Here is a 12,315-nt window from a genome sequence, read left to right as displayed (position 1 = left end):
ACATAGAATTTATGAACATTTGAATGACGTTAGGAATAAAAATACCAAAAATGCATTATTCAGACATACTTTGGAATGTGTGAGAGCTAGTTTTAAGTTTTTTGTAATTGAAGTTGTACCCAGGGATGTGGGGGGGGGGGGTCCCTGGGGAACTAAATTAGAGTATAGGAAAACCTATTGGCAGATCTTACTGGAGGCAATCCAGGATTAAATGATCACATTTCTCTGGTCCCGTTATTAAAATTAAAGTCTGCTTAGCTTTAAACAAAAAACTTTTATACATCTTTTATTTCAATTTATGTTGTGATATCATTAATATTAATAAACAATCACTACAGTGTAAACATTTTTATATAAAAAATGTTTTTATGTAAAAATGTTTAGGTTGTTAGTAGATGATTCTTAGAGTTTTTATTGTTATAGACCTTTAAATGTTAATTAAGGCTTTAACTGAAGGGAGTGAATGCTAATATATAAAGGAGTGCTTGTATTTTAAATGTTATCTGATGAAGTCTGGGAGGTTCTCAGACGAAAATGCATTGATTATTTGTGGAGCGTTAAACTGTTTTAGACTTTCCTGTGAATAAAGGAGTGAACTATTTTTATCGAGCTCTTCCTATATTTGTCCAGTTTATCCTGTTACTTGATAAAACACTGTTAATATAACAAGAGACCTATTTGAATTTTACAAGAGATATAACTAAGAGTTATCACCCAGCTGGTTTATTAAGTATACATGATTGTTGTACTAGCTTTTGTTGGTTTGACAGGCATGTTACGAAATATCACAGTAAGATGACTTGCTGTGGTTGCCCCCCCCCCCCCCCAAGAACAGGGAGTTCCCCAGAGATCATTTGGTTCGTTGGTGCCTAAAGATGGCTGTGTATAAGCCCTGCTAATTAACCCCATTCCATCCCTTATTGATTAAATAGACTTCAGCACTATGTTTATATTACTTCACTTTGTATAAACTGTTAGGAATATTTTGCATATTGTACATCATTGAGACCTAGTGTGGAGAGATACTAAAGTTAAGGTACCTATTTCATAAAAGCTTGCCTGATGGAGGCCACTTTGTTGTTGGATAATAAACTATAGGAGCATCTATTAAGCAAATTCTGTCTGCTTGGCAAAATACAAAGAATAATTGTCTGTAGCAGTACTCAATGATTATCCTGTCTCCTTTTTGTGAAATTAACAATAAAAAACCCCAACAAACTCAATATAAAATGTTAGACTGCTAAAAATAAAACCGAAAATGGTAAACGCATTAAAAGTTTAATGTATCAAAAACAACATACAAAAACAAACCGGTAAGCGCTTTCATTCTCTACATTGAATTTCATCAGATCAAATTGCTGATCATTAGAATACATTTAAGTAAAGTGCATAAAATCATATGACTGCAAGCTAATGAGTTAACCCTTTCATTCCCAGTACAACTTTGTAGTTCTCTTTATCATTCATTCGCGGAGGACTACAAACATTTAATTTAATATGCCAACAGTATTGTTTTTTGATACATTAAAGTTTTAGTACATTTACCGTTTTTTGTTTTATTTTTTTCATTTTTGTGAACTTTATTAAACTTTCACTGTATTGGACAACATGCATCCAACTGAATTTACATATTCACTTTTTGTTCATAAACTTTACATTTTCAAAATTTTAACTTTTTCAAGCAACTATTTAATTTTTTGCTATTCATTACTTTTTTTTTTTTTTTAAAACACCATTTCAGTTCCTGTCTCAAATTCCTTCCTTCGCTACTCTGGTCCCTATTATAGAGGTATTGATCCCACCCATACCATTTTAAGGGTATGCATTGTATTCTTCCCCTTGTCTAGTGAACCATCATCCTTCTTTTATACTCCTTAACACTTCCTCCAAGGTCAGTCTGTTCCTGTATACATAGTAACCAACCACCTGATTGTCTATCATGTGGTGAAGTCTACAGGAAGTCACCAGGATACAATGTTACAATATACAAGATACAGTATTCTAAGGAAGAACAGGACAGATGAAAAGGAGGAGGTATTGCCTTACTGTATAAAAATCATCTCACAGTCGAGACTTTAAATATAAAACTTCCTAACCTAGACAAAGGATAAGTACTTCTTGCGCAATTAAAACTCAACTCTAGCAAGCTAATAAACATACTTGGATGCAGTATACCACCCGGAAACAATATAACCACCATTGAAAACCTACTCCATTGGGCTTCCACATCACTCCTACAAGAAGCCATTATTTTGGGAGATTTTAACATAGACTGGCTCAAATGCAACTCTCATGCCCCCACCACCCAGATCAACCTTCATGATTTTACTCAAACCATCCCTACCAGAATTAATAAGGTCACCAACAGGGAATCAATCCTTGACTGGATACTAACTGACCACTCCACCCCCTCTAACACAGCTTGCCTCCCTGATGGACTAAGTGACCATCTAATAACCTTTCTTCTTAGAAAGCATTCCCATTGCAATAAAGGAACTACCTATCAATTAATCAGGAATAAAAAAAATTTAACCTCAATGACTTTATCACTGACTTAAAAAAAATGTAATTGGACTCCATTAAAATATCTTCACTTAAATGAGTCTGTAAAACACTTTACCTCTACCTTTCTAAACATCCTGAACCTACATGCCCCTCCCAGAACCATCAGAATTAAAGCTAACAATGCACCTTGGTTAAGTAAAGAAATCAGATCCCTCCTCAAAACCAGGGACAAAGCCTGAGACCACTGACACAAAGTCAAATTCCAAGCCAATAAACAAAACCTATCATGAGCACAGAAATACAGCTAAAAAACTAGTAAAACATGACAAAACAAGCTACTACCATAATCAACAAATGCATAAGAATAACCCTCAAAAGTTCTGGACAACCATAAACAAAATGATCTTGTCAGGTAAAAATAGTACTTCCATCCCAACCACAGATAACACATCAGAGACCATAGCCTCACAATTTAACAATTTTTTTGCTAGCACCATTATTATACTATCCAGTCAACAAAACATCTCCAACAACCCTCCCCAGTAGAAATCTGTAAATTACATAGTAGCAACAACTCATTCTACCTCCAAACTGTCTCCACTGACACGATTAGAAAATATCTAAAAAAACTCAAGCCTACAACATTAGCTTCAGGCAAATTACCAGCAACATTTCTACAAATAGCAGTAGATGCCATTGCCCTCCCAATATCCATTCTTATTAACAGATCCATAACTGAAGCCTTTGTCGCCAAAATATGGAAAATATCTCCTATCATTCCTCTTCTTAAAGGAGGGGAATTCTACAGAATTTACAAACTACTGTCCAATAGCCTATCTTAGCCCTTATAGCCAAAATCCTGGAGAGATGTATACATACTCAAATTATGGACTACTTGCACAACCACAATCTCCTATCAGTCACCAAATATGACTTTCATCCCTTTCACAGTACCACCACAGCTGTTATGTCCTTCACCAGTGTAGTAAACAACTACAGAAACAGCAGCAAATTTGTATCAGCCATCTTCCTTGATCTGTCAAAAGCTTTTGACATTATTAGACCTAGTACACTTATTAAAACTTTCTGACATAGGTCTTAGTGACTCTTCCTTAGCTTGGTTCCAAAGTTACCTAGCCAGCTGCCAGCAAGCAGTACTGTGGCAGCATGATCTCTCACCACTGCTTCCTGTCACACTGGAATAGCCTAGAGGATGTTTCTGACCCTGTATCAGGCCCCTCACTATTCTCTCTTTACACGAGCAACCTCCATATTTCCACTCCACATGCATCTGTCATACGGTATGCAGATGATTACACATTAATTTGTGCAGCATCTTCTATAAATTAACTCCAGTCACTTACCCAACTTTCCTTCCTATCAATTGAAATATTTCTGTCCAACATCCAAGTTATTTTGAACCCTAGTAAAACAAAACTGCTTCTTTTAAACCTACTAAATCCACCTCCTTCAATATCATGTCCAGTAATAAAACTATTGTTTCTCCCATAGCACACACACAACTTCTTGGTGTTGATATTGGCAATAATTTGAGATTTGACATCCATATAGCCCATACTATTAAGAAAGTACATAATAAACTGGGTAGCCTCTATAGAAATAGACAGTTTATACTAAACCCACAAAAATCCACATTATGACATACCCATCTCATCTCATCTCCACTCTGTTATATACCTTCCCTATCCTTACCAATCTCAAAAAGACTGATTTAACAAAATTAGAATCCTGCTACCATAAAATTGCCAGGTTTACATCAGACTCATCATGCAAAACACACCACTGCACAGCTTTAAAGCAACTTAATTGGATATTATTCCCAATCTCTTGCAACACAATCAACTTATGCTAGCTAATAAACTTCTGCATCATCCTCAGAACCCCCCCCACTCCAAAACGTACTTCAACCTTACTCTAATAAAAGAACCCTCTGCTCTAACAATACATTTCTTCTAGAAGTTACTAAACCCAACAACACAGCAAGTGATTCTCTCTCTTCTAATTTTGTCTCTAAAATATGGAACTTCTTACCATCTCATATAACCTCCATACCATCTATATCCTTGTTTAAAAAGTCACTAAGAACTCACTTTACAGCTACTTGGCTCTGCTCTTGTACTGGTTCAGGATAGTCCTACCATTGTCTTCACTATCCTACTCTATTTATGATGGATACTAGTTCATATTTTTATTAAAGGTAAAATTATGACTCTTGTATATCATTACTTGTCTGATCAAACTAACTTGTTTATCTGTATGTACTGTTATTGCATATTTGCAACTACTTACAAATGATGGATTCTTCCAAAATGCTCATAACTATTCTATATTCTCACTTGTATTACTTTAACACTTTTATTATGTATAACTACATCATCTTTTTACTTTGTTTTTGTGTGGAGTTTTTCTCCCTGGGCCTTCACTGAAAATGGACATGTGTCCACTGGACTTTCACTGTTAACAAATGCAAAGCAAATAAAAATGTGGTGACGTCTCTGTTTAGTCTTAATGTGAACTACACTAGCAATGTCTTTTGGCTTCTCCTGTAAGGGATTGCCACAGTTGATCACCATCTGCAGATTGATTGGCAGTGGAGTTTTTACAGTGTCAAGTTGCCAGCCTGGTGCCCAACCTTCACAGAAGGCACATGCACACACACACCTACCTGCATGTCTTTAAAACTCATTCAACCGCAGGGAGGATATGCAGACTCTAGTTGACAAAATATCTGGGGACAGCGTATTTTGTCTGGCAAGGAGTCTCTTAGGCCAGACCTCACCTGCACCTAAAGGGTTTGGTTTTCTCACACCTGAACCAGGTACTGGAATAGCCTAGAGGATGTTTCTGACCCTGTATCAGAGGCCTGTGGACTCGTACTAGATAGTGATGGGGAAAAAGGTAAGTGGTACACTGGACGGCTTAAGACAACAGCAGATTTACAAGCTGTAGACACATTTTTTTCTTTTTAGGTGCAACTGGATTTGACTGGAGGAGGGCAGCTATGTCAGGGGAAAAAACACCAGCCAGAATAATACACTGACACTATTAACGACCAACTAAGGGCAGCAGTAATAGAAAATGTAAACGGTCTCCCCACACAGCAAATAAGGCTAAACTGCATAACATATAGCTGAAGCAGTTTAAATTGTACTAAGCCTTGTTTTACAATCTGCACAATATAGTAAACATCAGCGCACACAGTCACAGTGTCAAGTAAAATTCACTTATCCATATAGTGACAAAAAATCAAATATATGCCTTTAATTCAAATAGAAACCTTTTAAAACAGCATAAATAAACATTTGCTTTAGAGATTCCCTTGTCAGAAATGAAAAAAAAAATCACCAGATTAATGCATATAATTTCTGATTTCATTATGAAATGGCTATAGCAGTGTTAAATCAGAAGTAAATGTCATAAATATGAAGAAAAAAGTGAAAAATGCAGTATTTTGCTGTCAGTACTTCAAAATGAAGAAGATAACCAACAGAAACCAGCAGACTAGTGTTTAACTGGCAACACAGAACTTAATTTTCCCAGTACAATTCATAGAACACTTTGGAAAACCTCATAACTGCTTAAAAGCAGTATTAAGCATACAAACAAATTAGTAATAAGTTTAAAACTCCCATGAGAATTAAAAACAATAGTAAATAGGAGTTGTATTGAAAAAAAAAGTTAACACACGTATTATTTATATTTTCTCTGCTGAAAATGGGCTACTCATCTCAGTCGGACTAACCCAATTAACAAATGTAAAATAAATAAACAGAAATCAATCTAAGGTATGCAGTAATATAGATGGAGAAGTTCACAAAGGATCTTATCGGAGTCTGGAAGCTGTAATCTACCAATGTAGGATGCTGAAGAGATTCAGCTGTGTTGAGTCCTACAGCAGGCAGTAAAAGACTGAAAAACTGACTTTCTGTGAGAAGGTTTAGGCTTCTCTTGATGGTTGGGATGTAGCCAATCCATTGCCACAGAGTGTCAGTGGAAAGGTTTTTGAGCTATGGGAAGCTGCATGTGTAGGTTTGTACTGGAACCCATATGCTACTGAGACAGTGTGAAATTTGAACACCTGATGTTACAGGTAAGTAGGACTTTACTCATCTGTGATTTCCTTATTAACTTCTTGCCGTGACTTATCTGGTTGATAGAAATATGTCTGGCCGACATATAAAATCAAGAGAACCAAAAACATTTTCGTTGCTTGTATTTTGCTGTCCAGGTGCATAGTCAATTTCTTCCGCTCTCTTGCTTTTGAATTATCTTCTGCTTAGTTTGCTCTCATATCTCTTCCACCACTAATGAGTCTTACTTAATTCATGCCCCAAAAGTACTGGAATTGGTACACTAATTCATGTGTGGGAGCATAGGTTACAGGTATGGCTTTTTTCAACTGTATTTCTTTTATAACATGAAAACATTTGGAACTGCCTTAAGACATTCCATAACACAGGGACATCTTGTCCTAATTTTGTCAAATAAAATATTATATTGTGTGCAGACAATGCTGTCCTTTTCTGTTTTCCATGCCTCTTATACTCACATGTTTGCATCTCTTATTTTTATAGACACTGGCTCAGTATACATAACAAAAAATGGCGTGGAAAGAGAATGTCTTGGGCTAGTTCTTCTAGACAAACTCAATTTGTCTGACAAAATCCATCCTCCCACTTTTATTGTCATTTCTGACCCATTGTATAGCTATCCCATTAGTTTCATTATTTTATCAGGGAGCAAAAATTATGTTATTACCCTGTACATAAAATCCCAGTGTAACATACCAAAAGCTTTCTCTGCATCCATGCTCCCCACCAGTAATGGTCATTTTCTTTCATCTGCAATCTTTTGGTTCATCAAAGTTATGTTTATATTGTCAAATGCTGTAATTTCCATGGTGTTGAGGGTAAAGTCCTAACTATGTTGCAGACAACCCGAGTTTGAATAGTGCCTTAAGTGCTTGTATGAGCTGGCAGGGGAGGATAGGAATGAGGATCCATTGTCAGCTTGCTTGTCTTGGAGGTAGGTGATGGTTCTGGCTATCCGTATAGGTGACACCCGGTGGAAGTAATAGGTGTTCGCCCTATGGAACTTGAGTCTTGCAAGCCTCTACTGTGATGTTCAACTCACGAAGTAAGCCAGTGGTAATTCAGTATGCAGAGGCACATGTCCCCTGGGAGGGAAGCTGTAGTGGAGCTTGGGAGAGCTGCTACAGTGGAGGGGGGAGCCCTTTGCCAGGGGTGAAGGTGGGCTGCCCCACAGGGCCAGTAAGCTGGCCCACTCCCTACCACCTGACTCTTGTCACAGAAGGAATGAGTTCATTGGTGATTCTTGGGCAGAAACACATGAACCATAGGGCACTCTCTCTCTCTTGCAACTAGAGAATGAATGAGTGTGTTAGGTACAGGAAGAGGAGCCATTGGGTATGGTCTTGCTGTAGGTGGGGAGTTTAAAAGAAAATATGTTGTCAAATGTCTGCCTCCCCTCTACGAGTTCACACTGATCTAGGTTTAGCAATTTTGGTACCAATTATTAACTTTTTTACTAATGTATAAATAAATTCTGTATAGTCATCGTTTAATATTGAAATTTGGTCTGTAATAAATCAGGGTCTGCAGGACACTTCCCTCTTTAGGTAAAGCTACCACCACCTTTTTCTTCCAAGATGCAGGTATATTCCCTCCCCCTTCAAGACACTTTTAAATAATTTCTGCTCTATCCTTACTAGGATTCTTCTGTCAGTGCTTCCTTAAAGTCTGCCACCTGTTGCTGGTGACTTACTTTGTATGACTACCCATAATCATTTTATTTCTTCCTCCTGTATGCTAGCAATTGACTTGAACCTCAAACTCCTCCACATTTAGCTTGTCAAGGTATACCAGGAAATTCTTTTAAACAGAACCTTGTAGGGATATACCCATTATTTGGCTTTATAGATACTTTCCTAAATGCCCTGAATATTTTCCTAATTCCTTCAGTGTATTTTATCATTTTCCTGTACTTACAACTCCACAGTTTTAGTAATGTTTTCCCCATTTAATGCATAAGCCTCTACACTAAAGGTCTGTGTGCCCTAGGATTTTCATAAAATAATTGCCTAAATGCCACTTTTTCAGTCCCTCAGTTGCTTCCCTTCCCTCAATCATGAGATTCTCCAAGTTATTCTGTGATATTTTAACCATTGCCAACCCTTTAGCCTTCAAGATAAGGAAGTACTGTGCAGGCATGAAGATGGCAAAGATTCATTGCCTGCAGATGAACTTTTGTTTTGTTGTTTTTGAACTACATTATTTATTTGTGTGGACTATGATTTGGATTTTATTTTGGATAGCTTTGAACTTTTATCTGCTGGTGCCTGTGCTGTGGAGCCATTTTGGATTGCTTTGCATTGTTATGAAGGATGTATGACTGTTTTCTTTATCTTTCTATCAGTTTGCAAGATAAATATGGAAAGATAAAGAAGATAGTCAGACGGTGTTCATAAGGGATGCCAGTAACAAACTGTTCACTAGTCCACAGGACATCAAAGGCTGATGGAAGGAGTACTTTCAGCAGCTTCTGAATGGGAAAAAAAAAAACCCAGAAACTGTACTCTCCCAGACACAGCCTATGATGAAAGGAGCAGTCCATCCTAGAAGAAGTAAGAGCAGCACTAAGGACAGTTAAGTCAGGGAAAGCAGCAGGCTCAGATGAAGCAACAGTGGATATGATCAAGATGTTGAATGAGATAAGGGAGAAATGTCTCCTTGGGGGTATGCAAAGCAGTATGGGGAGAAAGGCAAAACCTAGATGACTGACAAATAACCATACTAGTGTCAGTGTACAGGAACAAAGGGGACAGCCGCATCTGTGGCAGTACAAAGGTATTAGACTCCTATCACACTGCATAAAAGTTCTAGAGAAGATGATTGATAAAACAACTATGCAGAGTAGTAGAAAATAAGATGGGAGATAACCAGTTTAGATTTGAAAAAGGATGCATCACAACTGACCTGATGTTTACAGCAAGACAGATGGGTTTAGAAGAAGCTTTAGATAAGAAAAGAGACCAACTTTGCATTCCTAGACTTGGAGACAGCATATGACGTGGCCTCAAGAGCGCTAGTTTGGGAAGTCCTGTTGCTTTTTGAAGTCCCAGAAGTATGGTAGAATTAGTGAAGGCTATGTACAAGGATCCAGTGACTCAAGTACAGACAGAGTGCATACTCCCATAGGGGCTCACAGTGACAGTGGGTGTGCATCAGGGTTCAGCAATGAGCCCACTGCTATTCATGCTGGTGATGGACTGCATTAGCCAACTGGTCAGAGGGGACATACCAACAAAGCTTCTGTATGTAGACAATGTGGCATTAGAGGCAGACGCTGTGCAAGAACTTCAGCAAAGAGTAGGGGAATGGAATGCAAAACTGCGGACACATCGGATGAAATTGAATGCAGATGAGCAATTGTCATGGCAGCAAATGAAGGAAATCAGAAGAAGCTGAGAAGTGAGATAGAAGGGAAAATAGTAGAACAGGTTACCAGCTTCAGGTATCTGGGAGGGTTGCTTGAGGAGAAGGGAAATCTGAATGAGAAGATTAAAGCCAGAATCAGAGAGGTTGCAGCCAACTGGCACAGAGTGGCGGGGTAGTGTATGACAGAATCATGGCAGAGAGGCTGAAAACTAAGATGTACAAAACAATGGTGCTACCTGCACTAGCGTATGGTACAGAAACCTGGGCAGTAACAGTTGAGGGAGCTAGAGGTGATGGAGATGAAGTGCCTGAGACTAGTGATTGATGCAAACTATGGTACAAAGAACTGAAGACACCAGAGCAGGTGTGAAAGTAGCTCCAGTTGCAAAGAAAGTCAGAGACAACAGATTATGGTGACTCCTGTACATGTGCAGAAAAGCAGAAGACAATCTGGTGAAGAAGATTTGGGACAGACAGGAAGTAGTCAAGAGGAAACAAAGGCATCTAGCAAAAAGGTGGATGGACTGTATGAGAGAAGACCAGTCAGGCATGACTGTCGAAGAAGGTAAGATATTGGCATTGAATATAGAGAGAGGGGCACAATTTACATGACACACTGACCTCATGTCGAAAATGGGAAAAAGGGGGGTTGATGATGATTATGATTGCACTGTTCCAGTCATTTGTGAATTTACACTATTTGCACTGATCTCTGATCATTGTGTATGGTCCCTGTTTTAAAAACAAGCTGCTATGCCAGTGATCTGATTAGCTGTGGATTTTGGCAGTTTTGCTAATCTGGCATTTGCCTGCTGCTTATTTTTCTTCTACAAACTGTCATTGTAATATTATTGTTCTGTTATTTCTTTGCAACTTGTTGCATTTGTTTTAACACTTTTTTGCATTAGGTATATTGTTTTCTTGCAGGTGTACAGTATTGGCTAGTGAGAAATCTTGCACCACAGATTACTCACTTTTCAGTGTGGTACAACTATAGAAAAATAATCTTGCTCTTGTTTTGGGATATGCTAAATTCTGTCCTTTATCTTGGTGGAAGTGTGTCCAGTCTAAAAGAATAAGTTGTTTATTTGAGCCAGGAAATTATTTGGTTCTCTTACTTTATTTGGTAACTTTTTATGAATATTTTTAACATCTTTTAGGTGTGGTTGACAGCTTTTTCTATGTGTGGACAGTTATAAGATTTATTCCTGTGCAGACTTGGAGGTTTCTTTCAGCCTGTCTCATAATGTTGCACTTGGAGCATTTCGTGGACTTTTTCAACTTGGACTTAAGGACATCTTCATAGTGCCCTTTATTGGCACGTTACAATAATTAGTTGATATCTAATCTAATTCAGAATGCTTATTGTTTAAATAATATAACATTAACTGCAATATTTTTCTAGGGTTCATTTATTTTATTTTATTTGCTTTTTAACCAGCTTATACTAACCCACAAGATTCTTTACTGCCCTGAGCCCTGAACAAGACTTTTATCCACAAACCTAGGACTAAAATGGGTAGCAGCCTTTATCCTGCCATTGCCTGGAACAAGCTTCCACTCCAAATCAGACAAATAACTCAACCCAAAAAATTCAAATCAGCTGCAAAGGAATACTTAATAACACTCTGATCCTGCTCCTGTACACATCCCCCATAAACTGTCCTTCCCTATATAATCTGCCCCTTAGTTGACCACTATCCCTTACTTTGGCGTTCACGATGCTCAGCTTTAATCACTTATTTCCTTACCTTGCCTATTACTTTCTATCTAAATTACCTTTTCCTTTCCATTAGCTTAACTCCTACAAACCTCCCCTCAAACAGCTCTAGTAAGTAACTAATGCTTTTTATAGAACTAACACTCTGTTTACTGTAATAATATAATTTTATCTCACATTATCTGCATTAGAAGTGATTACCTTTAAGTATGTGTAAGTTGTATAATGTTTAATACCAGCAAATATTGTAATTATCACTGTAATCCCTTTTTTGTATTGTACCTTTCTTTGGAGCTTTTCTCCCCAGGCCTCTGCTGAAAAAGGGCTATTTGCAGCTCAGTCAGACTACTCCCGGTCAAGAAATGTTAAGTAAATAAATAAATAATACAGTCTTACTCCAGTACTAGGACCCTATGCCCCAAGTAACCTCTCCTTCAAGTCACTAAATTCAGTAACTTTGCAGGAGCCTCCCTCTATTCAAAATTTATAGCCAAAAAGTAGAACTCTCTACCCACTAATATATCAGCCACAACGTCCTTAACTCAGGTCAAGAAATCTCCGAAAATACACATACAAACTAACTGGGTTTGTCACAGTGTCACTGTTTACTCC

General features: G+C 37.7%; 1 protein-coding gene across 1 annotated transcript in view; it reads left to right on the top strand.

Moving 5' to 3' along the window:
- Positions 1 to 12,315, top strand: part of TBC1D16 (TBC1 domain family member 16) — a 1,714,417-nt gene that overhangs the window by 837,333 nt on the left and 864,769 nt on the right. The window contains exon 9 of the mRNA XM_044068073.1: positions 5,118 to 5,132. Coding sequence (XP_043924008.1) covers positions 5,118 to 5,132 — 15 coding nt within the window. The remainder of the gene's footprint in view (positions 1 to 5,117; positions 5,133 to 12,315) is intronic.

This window comes from Protopterus annectens, chromosome 4.part0 (assembly GCF_019279795.1).
Source record: "Protopterus annectens isolate FY-2018-M chromosome 4.part0, PAN1.0, whole genome shotgun sequence".
NCBI lineage: Eukaryota > Metazoa > Chordata > Ceratodontiformes > Protopteridae > Protopterus > Protopterus annectens.
Note: the sequence above shows the minus strand (reverse complement) of the source record. Positions and strands in the feature narration are given on the sequence as shown.